This window comes from Artibeus jamaicensis, unplaced genomic scaffold (genome assembly GCF_021234435.1).
Source record: "Artibeus jamaicensis isolate MK-2021 breed Jamaican fruit bat unplaced genomic scaffold, CSHL_Jam_final contig_525, whole genome shotgun sequence".
NCBI lineage: Eukaryota > Metazoa > Chordata > Mammalia > Chiroptera > Phyllostomidae > Artibeus > Artibeus jamaicensis.
The window spans coordinates 15841195-15865492 of record NW_026521874.1 but is presented as its reverse complement, the minus strand read 5'-3'; the positions used below and the strand labels follow the sequence as shown (position 1 = coordinate 15865492).

General features: G+C 55.1%; 1 protein-coding gene and 1 non-coding gene across 4 annotated transcripts in view; both read left to right on the top strand.

Annotated features, from left to right (window-relative positions):
• AP1B1 (adaptor related protein complex 1 subunit beta 1) overlaps positions 1-17999 on the top strand; it is a 46193-nt gene extending 28194 nt beyond the window's left edge. Inside the window, exons 12-24 of one of the 3 annotated variants that reach the window (XM_037153262.2) lie at positions 157-322; positions 4773-4871; positions 5287-5546; positions 6200-6401; positions 7196-7216; positions 7824-7967; positions 12079-12224; positions 13970-14099; positions 14381-14465; positions 15138-15224; positions 15322-15476; positions 16131-16139; positions 16995-17999. In XM_037153262.2, the coding sequence (XP_037009157.1) occupies positions 157-322; positions 4773-4871; positions 5287-5546; positions 6200-6401; positions 7196-7216; positions 7824-7967; positions 12079-12224; positions 13970-14099; positions 14381-14465; positions 15138-15224; positions 15322-15476; positions 16131-16139; positions 16995-17069 (1579 nt within the window). In that variant the 3' untranslated portion in view covers positions 17070-17999. The remainder of the gene's footprint in view (positions 1-156; positions 323-4772; positions 4872-5286; positions 5547-6199; positions 6402-7195; positions 7217-7823; positions 7968-12078; positions 12225-13969; positions 14100-14380; positions 14466-15137; positions 15225-15321; positions 15477-16130; positions 16140-16994) is intronic. The other 2 variants (XM_037153264.2, XM_037153266.2) reach the window with 2 other exon arrangements.
• LOC119055189 (small nucleolar RNA SNORD125) lies at positions 12747-12843 on the top strand. Its single transcript, XR_005083650.1, has one exon. It is a non-coding gene; the product is annotated as a small nucleolar RNA SNORD125 (small nucleolar RNA).
• Positions 18000-24298: the final 6299 nt, after the last annotated feature.

Below are 24298 nucleotides of genomic sequence, written 5' to 3'. Positions count from 1 at the left end.
AATAAGAACTCAAATGTAACAAACTCAGATCCCTTTACTTTCCACCCTCGTGGGGTCTTGAGAGGCATCTGCTTGTCTCTTTTGGCCCCTGCTAGGCCTCCCTGAGTTGCCCAGGCTCCTTCCGTGCTCACTGGCCGGTTCTGTGCTGGTCTCTAGGTACGAGAGTGTGATCGCCACGCTGTGTGAGAACCTGGACTCCTTGGATGAGCCCGAGGCCCGGGCTGCCATGATCTGGATTGTGGGCGAGTATGCCGAGCGCATTGACAATGCGGACGAGCTGCTGGAGAGCTTCCTTGAGGGCTTCCATGACGAGAGCACCCAGGTGAGCCGCCAGGCCCAGGCGTGGGCCCTGACCTGAGCTGGGCACCACGCGGCCCATCCTGCTCTGAAACCCTCCCTCAGCCAGCAGGCTCGGGGCCCCGCCCCTACTAAGACTGCACTGATGGTGTGACAGACAGGTGAGTGCTGCGTGGGTGACAGGTGTGGCCCCTTTTCCTCCCACACTGCGCTCCCTCGGGGGCTGTGAGGATGGCCCATGATGCTGAGCCCTGAAAGCAGGCAAAGCTTTTTGGGCTCGTTTTTGTATTTCTCTTTGGAGAGATAATACATTGACTTGGTTCAGAATGTGAAAATTCTCTTTCCCACCACTTTCCTGGCCACCAGTTCTCCCAGGGATCACTCGTGTTATTTACACGTTTCCTGGAGATACTTCCAGAGAGAGTTTAGGAGCACACCAGCAGGTGTACACGCACCTCTGTACATGTAGACGAACATATGTACAGTCAGTTACTGTTACTCGTGGTTCTCACGTTCTGTGAAGTCACCACCATCTCCGAACTAACCAGTACTAAACCATCGCTTCTGGAAGAAATGCAGAGTTGGGTTTCTATGCACCTCTGTTCCCAGCACTTCTGTCTGCTGGTCAGTGCATAACCTGTTTTACTTGTATTTCTGTTTAAAGGCACCTTATTCAATACGCATTGTCGAGTCGTTCACAATGAAGTCATGGCCAACAGCACTATCACTCCTGCCTCAACAAAGCTCCTCTAACACATGTACCCTCTCCAGGAGGCACATCACAGCCTCCTTGCCCGTAGGAGTACCAGGCAGCCCATCAGCGCTTCATATGGGAGTCATTTTAAACAGAGAAAATACCCACAAAAGGCACCAAAATATGAAAGACATGGCACTAGATAGATTGTGAAAAGGACACTCGTTTGCAGTGGAAGAACTCAGACAGAAAGGCAGAGCATTGCCTCGTTGGACCACAGCTGAGGACGTGTTTTCAGACAGCTTGGGTTTTGTACGTGCATGTGTACCTGCTTTGCATGTGTCTGTGAATGACCATGACTGTGCCGAGAGCATTGACTTGGGGGTTACGAGACTATTGTAGCAAGTAGGCAAATTTGCAAATATGGACTCTTTGAATGAGGATCAACTGAAAATATATATTTCTTTCTCATTTATTTTTAAACACTACTGGTAGCATATTACAGACACTCAAATTGTTCAGCACCTGGCCTTTTTCCCTTAAAACTATATATGCAGGCCCTGCCATTAATTCATGAGAACCTTTTACAGCTGCATAGGGATCCTTCATGCAGAGCTCCTGTGTTTAATTTAACCTGCATCCTCTGATGAGTATGTGTCAGTCTTCTGCTCTGTTAGTCAGTCGTGCTGTCGGTCACCTGTGTGAGGCACATCTGCAGGTACAGCTGGGGATAATAAATTTGTGGAAGCACAGTGCCTGGTGAAAGGGCCTGTGCATTGGAGATTTCCCTCAGTGTAGAGACTGTTGTGATTTACACCCCTAGCTCAGAGGTGGGGAGCCCTCGCCTTACCTCCTTCCCGGCCTATGCACCCTCAACTATCTTTGCCGGTCTGATAGATGGCAGATGGTACAGTGATGTAGCTATGTTTGCATTTCTGTTCTGAATAGGGTTGAGCATCTTTTAATTTGTACTCCCTTTTCTGGCAACTCTCTGGTCATGCAAGGGGGCCTTTAAAACATCTGTAAGCACAGAACATCTTTGCTCTCCCCGCTGGGGCAGTGTGGTCCAGTGGGTCAGAGCACGGGACTTGGGATTGGGGACCCCAGTGTCCAAATCGCTCTCCTGCCCCTTCCTGACCCTTGGCTTTACACCAGTTCTTCACCTCTCTGAGCCTATTTCCTCTTTAAAACACGGGGATCATAAGACTGTCGCTCATCCCGTCGCTGTGAAAGTTGAATGGGAGGCTTTGTGTAAAGTCCTTACCACATGTTCAGCCCATGATAAGCGTTCATTAACGGTAGTATTGGTGTTGGTCCAGGCGGAAAAGGGTGTTGGTGACTGACTTCTGTCGCGGGTAGTTCCAGGAATGTGCCCTCTGGCACCCATGGGTGAGGGTGCTCAGATGGTAGCATTGTGGCTGTCTCTGCCTTTCAGGGGTGGCCTCTCCCTTAGGCCCCCACGGTGGGGCCCACAAAGAGTCAGCACTTTCAGGCTACAGCTTAGAGACCCCTGTAATTACTTCTTCCTCAGTAGTTTCAGCAACAGTCCCATTCGCCTTGTCCTGAGCCAGCCGCTGTGACTCTGGCCAGATCTTTGAAACACGCGTCCCTGGATTACAAGAAGCAAGGAGGAAGACAATTTTGTTATTTTTAAGGAAAGCCAGTGTTTCTATTACCAGAAGACAGAATAGATGCTGGGCAGGCAAAAACAACAGATGCCCATGACAAAATAATAGCAGTAATTACCACCGACACCCACTGCCACCTGCCAAGTCCAGCTGCCAGCCTGCCCCAGGGCCGCCTTCACTTTCACCACACGAGACTCTCCTTTGTCTCTGAGAAGCAAAGCCCGGCCTGGGATGGTTCCTGCCCCTACAGGCAAGTTCTGCCTGGGATTACTGCAGAAGGTGTCCTGTGAGGGTGTTTCTACCTGTGTGTAAGAGTAAACCTTTTGCAGCCTCTTCCCCCTTAGCGAAGCGCACTACAGAGCCAGGTTTAGAGAAGTCAGACTGGGAAAACTGACCGGGGTACTTGGGCAGCCTGGAGCGACTTCACCTTACCAAGCCCATTTCCTTGTCTCTGTCACAGGACTCCTGCAAAGCTTGTTCGGTAATGTGCACACGGCCCACTCCAGCGCTTAGCAAACAGTAGCCATGTGGTGGTGGTGTTTTATTTAACTGGTCTGCACCCTCCGCCTTCTGGGTTCACAACAAAAGTTCAAAGCTTTTATATGAATACTTGTTTAGCCCTGGCTGGTGTGGCTCAGTGGTTGAGTGCTGGCCTATGAATCAAAGGGTTGCTGGTTGAATTCCCAGTCTAGGGCACGTGCCTGGGTTGTGGGCCAGGTCTCCAGTAGAGGGTCCATGAGAGGCAACCACACATTGATGTTTCTCTCCCTCCCTCCCTTCCTGTCTGTCTAAAAATAAATAAATAAAATCTTTAAAAAAAAAAAAGAATACTTGTTAAGTGCCTTGCAGTTTGGAAACTTATTTTAGATTATCTCTTTGAGCCTCCTTGCCCTAGGCTCCTTGGTCTCTCCATGGATGAGAGGCTCAGGAAGTGTTGGCCATGGTAGTACGTGAGTCCAGCCTGCATGTGGTCCCTATCTGGATGGCAGGGGCAGCAGCATCATTGCTGGAGGGCTGCTGGTGGGGGGGTGGGGGTGGGAGGAGTTAGGCTGTGGACAGATCTCCCAGGCAGCGTAGCACACCAGGCAGTGAAGAACAGTTCCAGGCAGGCAGCTGACCTGGGTCGGGGAGAACTTGGAAAAGAGTCCCCGTGTGGTGGCCACGCTGATACTGACGGTGTCGATAATTGTTGTGTATTGAACAGAAGACACAATAAGTTCTTCACATTTGTTTTCTTACTGCCTCTTCCATTAACCCCGTGAGGTATTATACCCATTTTATAGATAAGGACACACAATAAGAGAAGTTAAATGACCTGTGCAGGGTCACCCAGCTGGGAAGTGATAGACCCAGAGTTCAAATTGAGGTGTGATCTAACTCTAGCTCCAAGTCAGCTGCCATAAATTGCTGTGTCCAAAGCTCATGAGACCCCCCTGAAGTGGGCCACAGGTCTCCCTCTTTAACTGAGGGCAAGTGGCTTTCACTGCACCGCCTCGCTAGGAAGCATTTCCAGGACTGTAAGGTGGTGCTGATGAGCAGGTGCCGGAGGCTGCAGCACCGTAGGGTAGGGGACTGGGGCGAGCACGAGATCGGGGGAGTGAGGCGGTGCTGGCCGGGCTGAGGGCAGAGAGGTCGGGGGAAGGCAGCAGTCAGGTGAGAGGCAGAGGCTGAGAGAGGGCTGGGGAGGGCTGGTTACCACGCTCTGGGAGAAGCACACCTCCTCAACGAAAGAGGAGCCCTCCGGCCCAGTCCTCTGGGCCTCACCAGCACCATCTCTGCTTATTGACAGATGGTCCCTGGAAGAGCATACTGGCTACACATGTTGCCTTTTTAACCTGTGAGCTCCTTGAGGTTCTGTGAGGCCCAGAGCCCTGTAGGTTTCTGGGACCCTTGGCAGGGCAGCATCCCCTGGCCTGCCCAGGGTCCCCAGATAGTACAGCGGCCAGCTCCTTCCTAAGTGGCCTAGGCTACTCAGCACTGCCAACAGCCCTGCTGACCGTAGTCTGTGTTCTCTGGCTGTCCAAACCTAGGAAAGCTGTTCTCACCTTCCAGGACGTCTGAACACCCTTTTTCCTCTTTGAGGCCCTCGATGGGGGTCCTGCTCTTCACACGTGAAGCCCACACTTCTTTGTCATTTCTCTGTCTTCCTGCAGGTCCAGCTGCAGCTGCTGACAGCCATAGTGAAACTCTTTCTGAAGAAGCCAACGGAGACCCAGGAGCTGGTGCAGCAGGTCCTCAGCTTGGCCACTCAGGTGGGTACCCAGCCTCCCTGCTGTGCCCAGCACAGCTCTCAGTCCACAGGGGGCACTTTGGTCCAAGCAGCCAGACCTGGGTGGTCTGCCCCTAAGACTGGCACCACTGTGGGTTTGGCCCTGGAGCGATCCGGGATCCCTGCTCACAAAGCCCAGTCGCAAACAAATCAGGATGGAATGGGGTCGGGTGGTGAGCTGGGACAGACTAAATGAGCAAGGAGAGGAAAACTATGAGAACCAGAGGGCAGACTGTCCATAGAGAGTGGAGTGGGCACGGACTGCTAGAGTGGGCTAGAGTGGAAAATCGGCGGCGGCCAGAGGCGGGTGCTGGGTCGGGTGTGTTTAAACACACGTCCCTTTCCCCTCACCCAGTGCCTCTCCTCTGAGTTCCATGAGCTTCTCATTACTCCCCAAGGACTCGGACAACCCGGACCTGCGGGACCGTGGCTACATCTATTGGCGCCTGCTCTCCACGGACCCGGTGGCTGCCAAGGAGGTGGTATTGGCGGAGAAGCCACTCATCTCAGAAGAGACGGACCTCATCGAGCCGACACTGCTGGACGAGCTCATCTGCTACATCGGCACACTGGCCTCCGTCTATCACAAGCCGCCCAGTGCCTTCGTGGAGGGAGGCCGGGGCGTTGTGCATAAGAGCCTGCCACCCCGCACCGCCTCGTGAGTGAAGTGGGCCAGCTGCCGGGCTGAGCCTTCCCGCCGGGTCTCTCAGTTCAGTAGCGTGGGGGCCCAGGCTCTGTGTGGTGTCCCCTGGCAGGCTTGGGTCTGAGGAAGATTATAATTCTGGCAGCCTTTACTGAATGCTTCCTACTCACCAGGCATTGACTGGGTGATCTCATTTGATCCTGACAACGGATCTGAGAGATGTCCCTACCTGACAGATGAGTGCAGCAGGCACAGAGAGTTGAGTGCCTGGTGCAGTATCCCACAGCCAACAGAACTGGGCTCGGACCCGATTCTGTCTGATTCCGGAGCGCTGTTCTCACCTTCCTCCTCTGCCACTCCCAGGTGGCTGCTTTGGCCTGGTTGCCCAGCCCTCTGGGCACTGGTGTCCAGTCTTCTCTGAAGAATGGACCGAGTAGTGGAAATACAGACCCTTCTTTCATCCCCTCGAAGCTGCATCTCCTGAAGAGCAGAAAAATGGATGAGGCAGGGGGCCGGGAAGGAAGGGAAGGCGTGGACAGTCCCCGTGAGACAGTGAGGAGACCCAGTGCCTGTCCTGGGAGGGCCCTGGAGACTGGGGGCTCAGACCTCCCTGAGATAGTCTGCCCCCAGCCCTTCTGATCCTCTCTCTCCCTCCTGTGTCCTCAAAGGAACGAGAGCACAGAGAGCCCTGAGACTGCCCCTGCTGGCCCACCCTCTGGTGAGCAGCCAGATGTCATTCCTGCCCAGGGTGACCTGCTGGGTGACCTCCTCAACCTGGACCTTGGCCCCCCAGTGAGTGGCCCACCCCTGGCTACCTCCTCGGTGCAAATGGGAGCTGTGGACCTTCTTGGCGGTGGCCTTGACAGCCTGGTATGTCCTGGTAGCTCCTCTGGATGACATTGGTAATGATCTTCAGAGAAGCAATCACTGAATGCCCTCTCTGTGCCAGGCACCAACCAGGTACCTTTGCCTGTGAAGGTCATCCTGTAGCTCTCTGCTTGTAGGTGAGAAAACTGAGGCTTACAGAGGTCAGGAGACTGTCCCTCCAGGAGAGCACAGCTGTCAAATGGCAGACACAGGACTTAGCCCTCTGTCAGGCTACTGAGCCCCGTCTGGCCCCTTTTCCCGAGTCTGACCCTACAGGTGCCTTAGCCCTGTGAGGCTGGAGGAGCCAGACCTGTGTCCACTAATCTCCCAACCCTGCAGCATCTGGAGACAACAGCCTGGCAGGGCTGAGACTAGCCCGTTACAGGACAGGGACAGTGTTCCCCTGTAGCAATGGGGTGGTGAGACTGGCCTTGGTCTCTCCCAGGAACTTCATCAGGCAGCGGGTAGAACCAGGTAGAGGGGGTAGCAGAGCCCCTGTCCCGTAGCCAGCCCAACTCAGGTCCCCCAAGCCTGTGACACAGGAAGAGGTGGGAAGGGCTGTGGCCTAGGATGTGGGTGGTGGGTAACCAAGGGGGTGGTGCTCATTATAGAAATAGTCTGGGCCCCTTCTAGGCCTGGCACAGCCTTGCACCAGACTCATCTGGGATGGGGCAGCAGTAACTAATCTTTTCTCTTTCCTTCTCCTCTCCTCCCATCTCTCTCTGCGTCTTCCTTCCTGGCTTTTCTCTCTGCATGTGGCTGCCTCTTCTCTTCACCCTGCCTGCTTCTGCTTGGAGATGGGGGATGAGCCTGAAGGGGTACGGTTCAACCCTTGCGTCACCAAGCCTTCGTCCCTGCTCCTCCTGAGAGCACTGGTCTAACATCCCAAGGGTCAGATGATGTCAAAGCAGTCCCTCCCTGGCCTTCTTTCCAGTGTCCTGGCAGCCTCTGCTTTGACCGCCTGGCATCCAGCTGCCACCAGGCCCCCCAATCCATGAACCCCTCATCCCGTCCTCACTACCCTATGACAAAGTTGCCTTTTTGTCCTAAAGATTGCTGGCCCTCTCTGTCCCCATGGCCACTCTCTGATATCCTGGAGGGCACACTCCTATCTCCTTAGCACAGCCCCTCACAAAGGTGTGCCTCTGGTACCCCTCTTATCCGTGGGCTGAGTGTTAGTTTGCAAGTGTCCTCAGCTTTCCCAGAGGTCACCTCCAAGACTCAAGATTTGCAGGGCATGGGATGGCTCCACCCGTCTTCACCCATCTCACTGTCTTGTTTCTGCAACTGAAAAGTAGGTTGACAGCAACCTTGTGGGACCCCCTCCTGTCCCGCCCCCTTGTTTTCTAAAGAGCCAGGTGGCTCCACTCATCCCAGGCCCCTGATGACCCTGTCTGCCTCTGATGCCTTCCATTGCCTTTCCAGATCGGGGGCCCCAACTTCGTGACACCCCCAGCAGCAACAGTACCAGCCAACCTAGGTGCACCCATGGGCAGTGGCCTGAGTGACCTCTTTGACCTGACCAGTGGCGTGGGCACCTTGTCAGGATCATATGTGGCCCCCAAAGCAGTAAGTACCATGCCCCTTCTTGTGGCAAGAGCAGAGAGAAGGTAGAGACTGGTGTGCAGGCTCCTTACGTGGCCCCTTCCATGGATTCTGCTCAGACCGGCAGGGATGGGCTCCAGGAGCAGTGGTTTCCCAGCACAATGCCAAGGGCCACTGGGAGCTGTGGGAGCACAGGGAACAGATGCTAGGTCAGGGAAGGGCGTCCCAGCGGGGGCCTGGAGCTTAGGCCTGTGGATCCAGACAGAATGAGCCTGGCCTAGTTGGGCAGAGCCTGTGGGAAAGTTTGGAGGTGAGGGGAGAGCCTAGAACCTTCTAGGGAACTGGCCGGAGTCCCATCTGGCTGGAGGAGTGCTTCTCAGTGCTGTCCGACCCAGGGCCTCTCGTCGCTAATAGACATTTTGTGACACCCCTTCCTCTCCTACCCTTGAATGAGATCTGTGGGCTGAGCACCTACCTACATGTACAATTTTTATAATAAGATGCTACCACTGCATGGAGGAAAAGGAAGAAAAGTAGTGTAATTCAATGTCAGAAAGGCTGGGGGGCACACCCACCCCAGAAGACCTGATGAAGTCGTTGGCTGCTGGCAGCAGGACAGAGTCACCGTGAGGGCCACATGGGTGCCACGAGTGGTGTAGCTGCAGTGGTGGCTGACTCCCAGTCCAGTTCCAACAAAACAAAGAACAGGCTTCCCTTGATTTTTACCACAGTTAAGCTCTGGCAGTTTTAGGGAATGTCAAACCCACGCAAAACAATTGCTCATTGTGGGAACTGCTGACCCTGGGCAGCATGTCCAGCATCTCTGACCCCGGTCCGCTGAAGACAATGCTTCCCCGCCATTGTGCTGCCTAAAGATCCCCCACAAATGCCTCCTATGCTACCAAGGAGCAGTGCCCTCTGGAGACGCCTGGCTACACAGAGATCTGGGGAGATTAAGGAGAGAGGAAGCTGGTGAGGTTGGCATCACCGGACTCTGAGGGACTGCTCTCCATCCTGGTGCAACGGGTGCCATCGGAAGGCTGGCACTTGAGAGAGATGGCTGTGGCTACAGTGCGGAGGCCAGGTCGGCAGGGGGCGAGCAGGAACAAGGAGCCCGGGGAGGACACCGGCAGGAAGTGATGCGTGCCAAAGGCAGCCTGGACAAGGAAGGTGCCTTAGGGGATGGAGGCAAGAGGCTGAACTAGAGAGCTCCCCGAGAGGTAGGACTGGCAGGGTGTGGGGGCTGCTGAGGAGGGTGACTCTGGCTCGGGCAGTAGGGTGAAGGGAGGCGTTATTTTCTGAGATGAGAAGGGCAAAGGAAGGAGGGTTGAGCTTGGGGCTCACAGACATGTAGGCCTGGAGGTAAGGAAGGCAGGGTGCGGGCTGCACCCTGACCGTCAGGGAAGCTGCCAGTGGAGACAGACCTGACCTGACCTGACCTGACCTCCTCGTAACACTCAAGTCAGACACCGTGTCTGCCGTTTTGTTCCTGCCTAGGGCCCCTCTTTTTCTTCCAAGTTCCCCTCCCCAGAGCTGGGCTTCAAGGGCACAGTGACATCTTTATCATGACTAAGGGGCCGAGAGGCAGTACCTGCCCTGGCCGCACCAGGTGTACCAGCTGTGCCTGCAGCAATGGTAGCTGGAGCCCCCAGGCAGGATCTGGGCCTGAGCGGCCCACAGCAAACAGCATGTCCAGTGCTGGCGGCTGCACACGTCTGTGCCAGGGACTGCGCAAGTATGGCATGGACCCATCCCACCGGATCATTCCCAGCAGCCTTATGGTGCTGTTATTCCCATTTGCGGTTGAGAAATCTGAGTGCTTTTGCCTGAGGTCACATAGCTGGTAAGTGACTGAGACAAACTGAATGCAGGGAGTGGGAGGTAGCACCAACATCTGTGCTCCCAACTCCTATGTGATCAAATCGCAAAGTGTTTTTAAATGTCCTGAGTGCTTGCCTTTTAATGTCGTGGGTTGTCAGAATCAGTAGGAGTGGAGAGAACATACACAGACATGAAAGGAGGTAAAAAGTGTTGAGTTGACTAATGACTACACAGATTGGCTACACCGGTGCACGAGGCCGACCTGTGTGTGTTAGAAGCCCAGTGTTACAGGCAGGAGGCACCAGGTGACAGAGGAGCAGGAAAGTCTCGTGCAGCCCTGCAGGTGCCGGCCCTTACCCGCCATTGCACAGCTGCCAGGAATACGAAGCCTAGAGCTGGCCCTCAGGGTGCTGACCCTGAGGGAGCGCTGTGTTCATTGAAACAGATGTTATCACTGCTTCCTCTTAGTGGAGGGCAAGGTGGGTGTACCAACAGTGAGTTCTGAAATGAGAGGTGCGGGGATCACCAGGTCAGCAGGAATCAAGGCAGGCTGCCTGGGAGAGGATTCCTTGCAACGTGAGCGGGACTTTGCCCACTATTTAGGCACAGGAGGTTCTTGGGTGTGGGTGCTCTTTCTTCAGAAGGAGTAGGTATGTCGTCTACATTTTCCTAACAGCGCCGCGACTACCTAAAATCGTTAGTCCATGTGCATTTGCCCTCCCTGCCTGTAGGACAAACACATTCTCCAGCCTTCCTGGTTAAGGGGATGAGGCTCTAGAACTTGAAATTCCTCAAGCATTTGAACTAGTGGGTGGTGACAGTTCATTGGTTCTTCTAGTAAATGTTGAGGTTGGTGCTAGACTCTATGAACACACAGTGACCAAGAGATGAAGTCCCCACCCTCAGCAGTAAGGCACAGTGACAGAGAGCCAGTTCTGCAAGAACCTGGGAAAGGAGGCCTGGTGAAGGGTCAGGGCACAGGGAAGTCACCATACTTGCACCCTCCCAGTGCTATTTGCCAGGTCACAGTGGAGAACTAAAGCCAAATCTGATGTCACCCTCAGATTTGTCCAGGGAACCCGAAGGATGAGCAGGGTTAGCAGCACAGTGGGGGTGGGCTCTGGGACACACTTACCAATCGGAGCGGCGGATGTGGGTGCTAACAGAGCAGGCACCAGCCGAGCCCAGGGTGGCAGGCACCAGGCCGTGGCAGCCGTGGGCAGCACAAGTGCTTGCAGGATTGGAGGGATTTTTAAGGTGTCACTATCAGCCTCACCTATTAAAGGGGGTCTTTAGCCGCTCTGGAAATAGGAGAAAGAGGAACTCGGCCGGCCACCAGATGGCTGCCGTCTTACCTGGTGAACTCTGATGGGCACTCAGGTACAGGGGACACCTGCAGAGAGGGACGAAGCCAGGAACCTGGCAGCAGTCTGGAGGTGGTGGCACTGACAGGACTCAGGCTACACGGTGGTGGCCTAGGAGTCAGGGTGGGCTGAGGGGGCCGCTGCACAGGTGGTTCTGGGGTTCCAGGTGCTGGCAACTTGAGAGATGGTGGGACGTTTGCTGTCGTGGGACCTGGGGAAGCTGCTGAGGGGCCAGAGCCTTTCACCCTTGCCGTGAGCCATCTGAGTGAGAACGAGGACCTGAGAGGCGTTTGCACATCCGCAGGATGGCTCCAGCAGATGTCCTTCGTGGGCAGGGCTTGAATTCAAGTTCTTTGCTCAGCAAACACGCCCCGAATACCACTAGGGAAGGAGCCTGGGGGTGGCTCCCCTGAGGAGGCAGCTCTGAAGCTGAGACTCAGACGACAAAGGCAGCCAAACAGCAGACTGCCAGGCCAGGGGGCCTCTGAGGTACTGTCCTTGGTCTGACCAGTTTCAACCGTTAAAGGCCAGCCCCGCCTTCTGCGGGAGAGAACAGGCGGTGATGGCCAGGGAGGCCCGAGGCCCTGGCCGAGGCCCAGGATGGCCTTGAGCTCTCCGCTCTCCTTGGCTCATCAGGAGGCTGGCTTGCGTCCTCACCCTCCTCAGCCCTGCTTCCTGAGTGTCTCTTTGACCTCGGAAGACTTGGTCAGCCTTGGGCACCCTTAGCACCTCCCTGCCCAGAGTGGCTCTCATGGCGGCGGCCATGGGCGGGCCATACAGGATCATGCTCCGGAGATGCACATGGTCTTTCCTCGGTACTGGAGGCAGGGGTGTTCAGTCTGGGGGGCACCTCCAGGGTACAGAGGAGATTGAGGAAGGACCCTCAGGTGGGCTGTTGAGTGCTGAGGAAGTGGCAAACCCCAGCTCTGTCCCCACCGTCTTCCCTGCAGGTCTGGCTCCCGGCCATGAAAGCCAAAGGGTTGGAGATCTTGGGCACCTTCACCCGCCAGGTGGGCTCCATCTCCATGGACCTGCAGCTGACCAACAAGGCCCTGCAGGTCATGACCGACTTCGCCATCCAGTTCAACCGCAACAGGTGAGCTCCTGGGGTAGCCTTCCAGGAGCCCCCCACTGGAGACCACAGGGCAGGGCAGGGCTGCCAGGGGCGTGGCACCTTTTCTCTGGTGAAGGCGGGTATTCCTCACAACCATACATAGGCCAAAATTCTCTAGTTTCCCCCCTTAATGTGGACTCCAGGATACTGGGCAGAGGGGTAGGGTTTCTCCTCTGTTTACTGCCTCCTTCCCCTGCCCCAAAACCTCAGCTCCAGTCGAGGAGCCTGCCTTTGGCAAACACCTTACATGACAGGAGCTTGGAGCCTCCTTTCCAGGCCCAAGTTGCCCCCAGCTTGAAAAGGCTGACGGGGAGGAGACCTGCCTGCCAGCCTCCCCCATGTGGCAAAATTAAACTGTCAGGGCCTCTGGGAGCAGTGACAGCTCCGGGTCCCTCACCCCGCGACCTGGTCCCCTGCACTGGGGATCACTGGGGAAGCTCTCCCGTCTGGCTCAGTCATGGTGTTCTTGGTTGGACCAGGCCAGCTAGGCCCAGCTCTCTGGGGAGCCCGGGCAGCCTCTCCTGATGATCCTTCTTCCTGAGCGGCTCTAGTGATGAGCAAACTGAGCCTCTAAGAAGTTGACTGAAGGGGCTGCTTCCTCAGGGAGGGCCTGCGGGCTGGCGAGTCCTGACCCTCTGCCAGACCAGAAGGGGGCAGCTGCTCTGCCGCTGAGCCTCACACGGCCCTGGAGGCCACAGAAACAACGCTGCAAGCTCCTAGGGGTGGTCCCAGTGATTGCTCATGACAAACTCACTGTGTATTGAAAACTTCGTAGGTTCTCGGGCCTGTGCCAAGGGCTTTCAGAGTATTGTCTCACTTGAGGCACCTGCCAGTCCAGTGAGGCTGATGCCATTACTCCCCTTTCAGTACATCATGACACCTGGGCTCAGAGAGGTCACACAGCAGCAGTGGCGGAGCTCCCAGGAAAGCCTGCGGCGCTGGGCCACCTCAAGGGCCTGAGCGTCCCTGTGTCGTCTCCTGCTGTGTCTCAGGCAGGCCCCACTGCCATTGCGGGCAGAACACGGGGTGGGGTCAGACAGCTGAAGCTCTGGATCTCAGCAGTGCCATTCACCCCGAGGGGTCTGGGCATGGGCCTGCCCGCCACCCCAAGTCTCCATCTGGAAGCTGGGGGGCTGTACACCTGTCACACTTTATGCGGATAGGAGTTGGTACAGCATCACACAGTTCACAGCCTCAGTACCATGGTGACGGAGCAACTGGAGCCCGTGCAGGGGAACCTCTCACACTCACGGGGCTCCTCCCGATTTGTCCCCGTGCCACTTCCCCGAGAAGCAGGGCTTTCTCAAGTGTCTCTGGCCATCGGGTGTGTGGCCAGCTCTGACCCAGACAGTAAGACCTGTGTGTCACGTGGGATAGTCAGGTCCCTCCTGGGAGGTGGGAATTGGCAACAGCGACTTGGGCAGTCTCAGAGTTTGCAGTGCAAAGATGCTTATAGGCCCCTGGTCTGAGATGGCGCTCTGAAGGACAGGCCAAGGCCATGCTCACCTGGGTCTGCCCCGTGCCTAGCCCTGTGAGGCCGAGGCTGCAGCCAGCCCACGTGGCCATTGAGGGGTGGAGGGGCGGGTAGGAGTCTGTCTTCCTGGCTTGGGCATGGTCCTGGGGAGAGGCAGGCTTACTGGAGAGGCTTCTTGCCAACCGCTGCCCCAGCTCTGGGGCCCAAGGAGCCTGCTCCCCTTGCCATCCCCACGGGACGTCTCTCTCCCCAGCTTTGGCCTGGCCCCTGCAGCCCCCCTCCAGGTCCATGCACCGCTCAGCCCCAACCAGACGGTGGAGATCTCCCTGCCTCTCAACACGGTGGGCTCGGTCATGAAGATGGAGCCTCTGAACAACCTCCAGGTGTGTTCTGGGCGGGGCCGAGCACCTCGGTCTTTCCACGCATGCCCACCCCAGAGGAGGAGCCCCGTGGGGAGGTCTGGGGCCTGACCTGTGCTGTCTGTGGAGTTGTGCCCTTGCCACAGACATGCCCGGGAGGCCTGATCCAAGGGGACGAAGGGGCTTGGCTCCCCAGGAAGGTGTGTGAGGGCGTCTGCGGAGGTATGGGCATAGGGAGCGGGCCCTGCCTGGGGCCTTGGCAGTGGAGCCAAGCATCAGGGACGGACTCAGGCCCCTGTTTCTAGGTGGCTGTGAAGAACAACATTGACGTCTTCTACTTCAGCACCTTGTACCCACTGCACATCCTCTTTGTGGAAGACGGGAAGATGGGTGAGTTGGGAAGTCACCCCTGGGGTCCCTGGGATAGATGAGTTGGACGGTTGGCCTTGTCCCATAGCAGTAGCAGAGTCCATGAGTCAGCTGGCCTCTCGGCAGAGCCCTGAGTGAGGGTGCACCTCTCTGGGGCCCCCGGAGTCTCATTAGGCCGGCTGTGCCGCCAGGGGTGGGAGGCTGCCGTGCTCTCTCCAGCTCTGCCCTTCGGCCTTGCCTTCACTCAGCCTCTAAACAGCTGTTCCCTGAGCCCTCTGAGGCAGGGGGCCTGGGCCATGCCTCCCACCCAATGCCCAGCTCCTGCGCCCTGGCTCGAACCCCCAGAAGACTCTCCTAGGGCCCAGAGGACTCACTTCCAGCCCCAGGCTATGTGGAGCACTTGGCTCCCTGGCCTCTCAGTCTTGCCCTGTAACGCAGGCTGACTAAGGAGCAGGCTGCCTCAGGCAAGTGCAGGAGAGAGCGATGTGGGTGCTGGGGAGGAGAGGTTCAGGCCCCGCAGCAGGAAGCCGGCATCTTTCATGGGCGGCATGAGTGGCCACCTTCCTGGAGCTGCTGCAGTGGGGCTCCTGCTGCTCCTCAGCGTTAGGCAGACCCACTTCCTGCTCGGTGTTATTGATTGAGCAGCCTCGAGTTTATCAGGGTCCCATCTTTCCTCCCCACCCCCGTCCCCAGAGCGGCAGATGTTCCTGGCCACGTGGAAGGACATTCCCAACGAGAACGAAGCCCAGTTCCAGATCAGGGACTGCCCCCTCAACGCGGGTAGGACTCCTGAGCACCTCCCCCACCCCATCCACTCTGCCCTTCACCTGTACCCTGTCCCTCCCCTGCCGCTGACTGGGGCGCCTTTCTACCCCAGAGGCCGCGAGCAGCAGGCTGCAGAGCAGCAACATCTTCACGGTTGCCAAGAGGAACGTGGAGGGTCAGGACATGCTCTACCAGTCCCTGAAGCTGACCAATGGCATCTGGGTGCTGGCGGAGCTGCGCATCCAGCCAGGCAACCCCAACTTCATGGTGAGGCCCCCACCCCCCTGCTCTGCCAGCCCTGAGGCCTCTACCTCCCTATTTCAGGCCTGGGGGTAGCTCTGATGGGGGACAGTCTAGCCCAACTAGGCTGGAGTCCCTTTGAGCCTGGTGCCAACCAGCACCCAAATTCTGTCCCTATAAAGGACCTTAGAAAGCTCTCAACTCAGCCCCATCATGTTGCCCAGACAAAACACCAAACTGGGTCTCAAAACAGTAAATTGAACTAGAAGATTCTGTAAACATGGGCCCCGTGAGGCGGCACGGTTGGCCTACCTGGGAGGAGGCCCCGGCCCTGCTGCCCTGCCTGCCTGAGCGCCCCCCAGAAGGACCGTGATTCCGAGCAGCACGTCCTTCCCAGTCTTTGAGGCGGAGCCCAGTCAAGACATGGCTTCTGTGTAGTGTGTCGTTGTCCTGGAGGCCAGGGTGCTGTTCCAGGCCCCAGAGAGCACCAGGCTCTGCTCCTTCCCCGGTGCCCGCGTCTCTGGCAGGCATGGCCCTCCAGTCACTGCTCCCTGGGCCCTGCTGGTGGTGTTGGCTCTGGGGGTGGGTGGGGGCCTGGCGGTGGCTGCGGTGATGGTAATTTCGGTCTCCCTATGTTTGGTTGCTGCATGTCCACCTTCCCTGCTGGTGCCCGTGGTGCAGGACTTGGAGGTTAGCAGATTGCCCTTCTCTTCCTCTTTCCCCTCTGTCCTCCCCAGTCACACCTTGCACACCCGTCTCCCAGCTTGGCTCTGGTGCACCCCTGGCTCTCCTGGCCTCTTCTCACCCTGCTGGCCCCCAAATCCAGGCAGACACACATGCAGGCTGCAGGCAGGAGAACACGCTGCCCTCAGTGGACCCCTTGGTGCTTCCCAGCACGCATGGTGTGCACAAAGCCCTTCAGAGGAGACTGGGGCCCCCAGGGCCACTGCTAACTGATTTCTGGAGCTCCATCTGCCCCTCCCCTTCCTAAGTGCACCCTTCAGAAGCAGCAATTCTGGCAGAAGGGTTGTGGCACTTGTCTCTCCTCTGCCTGTGCTTTCCAGGCTCATGTTGCAAAGTGTCTACCAGGCCTGCTTCCTGTGCAGAAAAGCAGGAGGGAACCGCAGGCCCCCACCATCTCCCAGAGCAGAAACCTGCTCCTGCCCAGGCCCTGTGCCTCCTCAGGGACCTCAGTCCCCCATAGACTATGGGGACCTGGCAGCTCCGCAGGGTGGGGGCCAGGCACTCCCTCACAGCTCCGGCTGCTGATTCACGTTGCTTGCCGGAGGGCTGGGGTGGCTGGCTGACAGCAGGTGTGTGGGCTGCAAGTATATTTGGTCCACACCCGGCTGGCTGTGGCAGCCGCCCCCTCTCCTTCACCGCACATCTGCCCCAGCCGCACTGCTGCCACCAGGCCACGTGTGCGTACCACACTTCCATCTGGTCCCTACCCTCTCTGCCGTCCCCACGTGCTCCTTCCCAGCCTGGTAAATGACTGCCCCGAGAGGAGCCCCGGGAGTGAGGCAGCCCTTCTCTCCCCTGCAGCTCTCCCTGAAGTGCCGAGCGCCAGAGGTGTCCCAGCACGTGTGCCAGGCCTACGAGACCATCCTCAAGAACTGAGGCCCCGGCCACAGCCCGCCCCAGCCTTCCGCCAGCCCACTGAGGAGCTCCCTTCGGGGTGACAGCGCCTCCTCCCAGGAGGGGCCTGGCGAGGCTCCTAGCCACCCCCAGGGCTCCCTGCTCCTGAGGGCAGGGCGGCACCCCTCCTAGAATGAGACCTCAGTGTGTTCCCGAGCCGGGAGGCTCCCTTCTTCCGTTGCTGCTGACATTTAGGATCAGTGAGGAGGGGACCAAAGGAGACAGAGACAGAGCAGTCGCAGACGCTGGACAGGGTGACCCAGAGTTCTCTTTCTTTTTCTGATGCCTGAGGGCAGGTACAAGGGTTCCCTTCTCAGGCTCCCAGCCCAGGAAGCACCCTGCCCCTCAGTCTCTCTTGGGTTGGTGTTAACAGCCCTCCCCCACAGCCCGCCCTCATGGGATGGGCCCTTCCATACTGTCCCAGTGCACAGGGAGGGTCCCCTTGGTACCAGGAGAGCTGCTCTGTCAGAGTGTGGGGTTCCCAGGTCCTGCAACCCTACCCTCTCCCTGCATCCGCCCAGCCTGGGGCCCAGCAGTCACACCAGCTGAGCCACGGCCTCCCGAGAGCCCACCTGCATGGGGAAGACCCGGCAGGAGCTCCCAGAGGCTCTGCCCAGACTCCTGCTCCCCTGGCGGTTGCACACCCCCCACCCCCACGCCCTTGCCCCTCGTGCCCCCCGAGGACCGTCACTGCCTATGACACATTCCTCGGTGTCCCCTGCGCTCCCAGCAGAGACAGGGCTGAGGGACGGGGAACGCAGGCAAGCGGGGTGCGCCTGCCCAGGGTCTCTTTGGGATTTCTCCTTAGTGTCTGCTGCCCTCTTCCTGGCCTTCCAGGCGTCAGCGCTGTCTGACAGAGCATTAGGTTCTCCTGTTACCGCTGTTTAATAATAAAGATTCTGCTTTTGGCAATCACGGCCACTTCTTTCCCGTTCCACCAGATGTCAGAATGGAAACCTGCCTCCCAGTGGTTGAGGGTGGTTTTCCGAGCCCTGCTGTCTAATATATATATAAATAGAGACTATATATTGTATGTTTACTCTTATTTTCAAAAAGAGAAAGTGAATAAAAACGATGACATCAAGCCTGTCCCTGGCCAGTGTGTCAGGTCCTGCCTGAGGCTCTTCTGGTCGGGTCTGGGGCCCCTGGAGCCCAGGGTCAAGCCCAGTGGCAGCGCCTCCCCTGGTGCTCTGAGGACAGCGTGCTTCTCCCTGCCCTGCCCTTAAAATACTGGTCTCCCTGGCACCTCTCCCACCCCGATCCCAGCTCTACCCGAGCAGACTCCGTCTGGCCTTTTGATGTTGGCCTTTTGATGTTCCTTTTGGTGTTCTTCAGCTCCCTGCCATCAGGGAAGCTGCTGGGAGCAGCTCTGGGGGGCGAGCTCTGGCAGGCAGGCTGCGCACCAGGCCTGTCCGGGCAGGCAGCTCCCCACCCTGCAACTGCGGCTCGCTGAGTGTGGCACTAAACTGACAGCCACCAAGGACTCGCCATGCGGCCCTAGTCCTGGCATTGGCCGGGCTGTCAGGGGAGGGCAGCCAGTCCCTGGGCAGGGCTTCAGTGGCAGAGCTGCACTTGGGTTCTCAAGTGTCTCGTGGCTGGTAGGCCTTCAGCCTGCTTCTGAGAAAGGAGCAGCCCAGGTGCCTCTGACCTGTTTCAGCCCCAGCCACTGCCTGCACCCTGCCCACCTCTGATGTGGGGCTGCCTGCGGACGGGGCATTGGCAGGGGCACCTGGCCCTCCACTGTCCCCTGGGTATTGTCATGCTGTCCTGGGAATCACAGAGCCTAGGCCCTGGACTGCAGAGCCCTAGTTCCCATGTCACCGGAAAGCCCCAGGCTCCAAAGGCCCTGCACAAACGCAGCTGGAGTTTCCTCTGCTTGTGGACTAGAGGAGCAGGGTTTTCAGTGCATGAGGAGAGAGACTCTTAACCCCGGCCTGCCCTGTGGCCTGCCGCCTCCGACACACGGGAGGCCGCCTTCCACCCAGACGCCCTGTGAGTGCACTGCTGGCTCTGCCACCTGGGGACAGCACCCTCCACCACTGAGGGCAGAGGAGTGGAAGTGCAGGGTGGCCGCACCCAGTGGGGTGATGACGGGCGGCCAGGCCCAGGACTAAGCCCCCGGGGTGAGGTGAAAAGCTGGTGAGAAAGACTGGCCTGGCCGTACAGATCACCTTGGACAATTGCCAAACATCTCAGGTTTGCTCCCCAGTTCAAGCTATGGCTGGGCCTCAGCAGTTGTAGGCGGAACCTTGCTGTGATTTTGCCCTCTCCCACCCACACGGTGCCCAGCGCGCTGGGACCCAGCGGTCTCAATATACTCGGGGAGAAGCCGAGGCAGGCAGAGCATGCTCACTCCCTGCTCACTCCCCCTTCCCTGAGCCTAGGCTCTACCACGTACCCCTGTCAGGGGGACATGCACCCAGGGCCACCGGGGGCCCAGGGCTCAGGAGGGGTGCTGCGAGGGGTCTCCAGTCTGCGTCCTTCAGCTCCCTGTCCCTCACCTCAGTGAGAATCTGTCACGTGCCTCCTCCCCTCTCCTGGCACTGCCTGGCCCTGACGCGCTGGGCAAGCCCAGGGTTGACGCTTCTCAGGGGCCTTGGCATCCGCAGAAGATTCGCCAGCGTCTGGGCCTTCCCGGCCACGTGGGGGATGCAGCAGCAGCCAGTTGTTTCTGGAACGTCCACCGTAAACCCGGGGCCTGATGGGGTGCCCCCGTGTGCCAGCCACTGTACTACGTGGCTTACATTATTTACTTTTTTCTTACATGGCTTCACTTTACATTTTTTAAATCTTTAGTTGGTCGTTTGCTGTATTTGTTTGTGTTATCTTACGGAGTGATTCTGGACCACGGTAAGGTGAGCCACACAAAGGATTGAGGTCTCTCTCCCACTTTCCCTAGTTCTTTTTAAAATTTTTATTTATTGATTTTAGAGAGAGAGAAATACCAACTTGTTGTTTCCCTTATTTAGGCATCCATAGGTTGATTCTCATCTGTGCCCTGACTGGGCACAGAACCGGCAGCCTTGTCGTGCAGGGACGACCCTCGAACGAACTGAGCCCCCTGGCCAGAGCCCACCCCTCCCTACTTCTTAGTTTCCCTCCCTGGAGACAAACTGTTGCTAGAGTTTGGTGTTCTTCCAGGAATATTTTGTACACGTAGGTAAGCAAATCCACAGAGATATTCATCGACTGGCAGCACACTGCAGGCTCTGCCAGTACTTTGCTTTTCTCACCCCTCTGTACAAACTGGCCCACGTCAGCACCCGCGTCCGCCGGCCAGTGTGGGCTGGACGGAGACGCTGTGGGTCCGTCTGCGGCCAGTCTAAGAACCAGCGAGGTGAATGCCTTCCCGCACACGTCCTCGTTCGAGGGCACGAATGCAGCCGCAGAATCTGGCCCCAGAGTTACCAGAGAGTGTACACATTTTACATTTTATATTTTAATTCTTGTTTTGAAAAGGAAATGTATTCACATTGTTCAAAACCCAAAGGTAGGCTCAAATTTTTATCGGTCAAAAATAAAATCTTTTAAAAAAGAAATTTTTATCGGTCAAAGGTAGGCTCAAAGATGAACTCCATTTTGATAGTTGTTGCTAAAACTCCAGCCGACATTCCCACCCGCCAGGACTGAGATTCCTCTCCCCCTGCTTCCTCACAAACTCCGTACAGATACGTGCCAGGCTGGCGGGTGAGACACTGTATCTTACTGCGTCTTGAGCATGCTTCTGTTCGTGAGTTCCTGAGCCATTTATGTATCCTTTTCCACAAGCTGTCTTCACCCTTTTTGCCCGTTTTTCTTTATGGTTATTGGTCCCTTTCTATCTCTCCCCATTTTGTTACTGCTTTTTACTTTTCCTTGCTGAAGTTGTAATCTTTTCATCTCTTCTTGTGTCTAGTACTTACCTGATCTTAGTGTTTGCATTTCGATCCTGTTCCATCTGGGCTCTTGTTAGAGACGAGGTTGGCGTCCAACTTCCTCTTTTCCCAGATGGTTACCCAGTTGTCTCCACACCCTGTACCGAAGAATTCATTTCTCCCCACGGATCGAAATGTCATTTTATCATACACTAAATATATGGGAGTGCTTCTGTGGATCTGCTCTGTACCAGAGAATTTGTCTGTTCATGAGCCACTGCATTTTTTGAAAATGTATTGCATCTTTATATTTTCATAATTGATGGTACCCTCTTATTTGCCTTCTTTGTTCCATTTGAACTTTAAAAGTACTTTCTTTTTTTTAAAAAAAATATTTTATTTATTTAATTTTAGAGAGAAAGGAAGAGAAGGAGAAAAAGTGGAAGAGAAACATCAATGTGTGGTTGTCTTTCATGTGTCCCCTACTGGGGACCTGGCCTGCAACCCAGGCATGTGCCCTGACTGGGAATTGAACTGGCGACCCCAGGCTTCACAGGCCTGTGCTCAATCCACTGAGCTACACCAGCCAGGGCTAAAAGTACTTTCTTTTAAAAATTACTGATGGAAATATTTTTTATTTAGATTACACCAAATACTTATATTAACTGATGGAGAATTGACATCCTTATAATGATGTCAACAATAAAGCCCTGGCTGGTGTAGCTAGGTGGATTGAGTGCGGGCTTGCGAACCAGAGGATCACGGTTTGATTCCCAGTCAGGGCACATACCTGGGTTGCAGGCCAGTTCCCAGCAGGGGACACACGAGGCAACCAGACATTGATATTTCTCTCCCTCTTTCCTCCCCTTCCTCTCTAAAGATAAGTAAATAAAAAATCTTTAAAAAAATGATGCCAATAATAATACCAACTTCATATCCAAATACAGGTGTAGATGCTTTTCCATTGGTTCATGCTTTCTTTGATATCTCTTTGTAATATTTTGGTTTCTTCACTAAAAGTTCTTGCATGCATATTTATTCTTCTTATATTGTTTCATTATAGTTGGCATACAACATTGTATTAGTTTCAGGTGTATAGCGTAGTGACTCAGCATTTTTACGTACCTTATGAAGTGATCACCACACTGATTCTAGTAACCATCTGTCACTGTCCGAAGTTGTCACAATATTATTGACTGTACTGGTTTATTCTTGCATTGATTCGAGTGTTGTCTTTATCATTTTCTAAATGTTTTAGTTACAGTGACAGAATTTTATTAGTTACAGGTGTACTCCTCAGTGATTAGACATTACATAGCTAATTAAGTGATCATCCCAATAAATCTCACACTCATCTGACACCATACACGGCTATTACGATATTATTGACTCTGTTCCCTATGCCATACTTTACATGCCGTGACTGTTCTGTAACTGCCAATCTGTGCTTCCCAGTCCCTGCACCTTTCTCACCCATTCCCCCAACCCCCTCCCACCTGGGAAATAGCAAAATGTTCTAGTAGCTTATCTGTCTATTTCTCTTCTGCTTGTTCGTTTATTTTTTAGATTCAATTTTTGATAGAGGTGCATTCATTGCCATTTTATTCATATTTCTTCTTCTTGTTCTTGTTCTTCTTGTTCTTATTCTTGTTCTTCTTCTCCTAGAAGACCTTTAACATTTTATATAATACTAGCTTGGTGGTGATGAACTCCATTAGCTTTTTCTTGTCTGGGAAGCTCTTTTATCTGTCCTCTGATTCTAAATGACAGCTTTGCCAGATAGAGTTGTCTGTTTTTTGCTTCTTTTTATAAATGGCTCTTTTTCATTCTTTTCCATATATATTTGTGATCTAAATATACATTTATAAATATACAAAATATAAATATCAGAATAATATTAAATAACACAAATTATATAATAAACAATTTTTCTTTTTTAAATTGGCTTGAGAGAGAAACATTGATTTGTTGCTCCACTCACTGATGCATTCATTGGCTGCTTCTTGTATGTGCCCTGACCAGGGGTCAAACTCACAACCTTGGTGTATCAGGCCGACGCTCTAACCAGCTGAGCTACCCAGCCAGCACCTGTGATGCATCAGTTTTCAACAAAATTGCAAACCTCCCTCAGACTTCACTCGCTTTCCCACTCATGTCCTCCTTCTGTCCCTCAATCCCACGTCCCTTGTGGTCGTCACTTCTCCGGAGTCTCCTCTGCTCTGTGACAGGTTCCCAGACTGTCTTTGTTTTCCATGACCTTGACAATTACGAGGAGTACTGGTCAGATATTTTGTAGACTATCCCTCAATCCAGTTTGCCTGATGTTTTTCTAAGGGTGAGATGGGAGTTTTTAAGAAGACCAGCCCTGGCTGGCGTAGCTCAGTGGATTGAGCATGAACCTGTGAACCAAAGGATCAAGGTTCAATTTCCAGTCAGGGCACATGCCTGGGTTGTGGGCTGGGCCCCCGGTTGGGGGTTGTGCAAGAGGCAATGAATTGATGTTTCCCTTAGACATCAATGTTTCTCTCCCTCTCTTTCTCCCTCCCTTCCCCTCTTTCTGAAAATAAATAAATAAAATCTTTGAAAGTGGTGCCCTTCTGGTCACATCACCTCAGGGGTACCTGCCATCCATCAACATGACTTAGCACTGTCACGTGAGCCTGCGTCACCTGGCTAAGGTGGTGGTTACAGCTTCCCTGCCGGGGAGGCACTTTCTCTGCGGCTGTGCCCAGTTCTCTGGGAGCAAGTCGCTCGTGCAGCCCGCGGCCGGGGAAGAGCGTAGGGGCAGGGAGCGGCTACATAAATCACTCGGTGTTCTCTTGTAAGGAAGATTTGTTTCTGCTCCCACACTTATTTATGAGATGATTTATATTAGTTTGGAGCCATATTTATTTTATAATTCTGGTTTAAGGCAAAACCACATTCCTTTTTTCTTACACGGTTTCAGCTTTGGCCACTGGGAGCTCTTTCAGGTGGATCCCGTTCCCCTCTGACACGCCACTATCCCTGTGTTCCTTAGGCAACTTCCTTCCTCTCTGGCACTCACTCCAAGACGCTCCAGGCTCATCTCGTATTGTCCTCCCCCAACCCTGGAATCAGCAGTTTTTCTCCAAGGAGTCTGCTTCCTTTATCGGTGAGCAGCATTCGAAACCAAGATCTGGGTACTAGGTGTCCTTGTCACCCCCGGGGTGGCACATCTTGGCTCTCTCAGCTGCTGTACCAGAAAATGCCTGTGTGCACACTCACCCAAGTATACAGAAATACCTCTCTATGATGTTTTATGATTTGCATATAAAAGTGAGATGTTCCCCTGGCTCAATGGATTGAGTGCCAGTCGGTGAACTGAAAGGCTGCTAC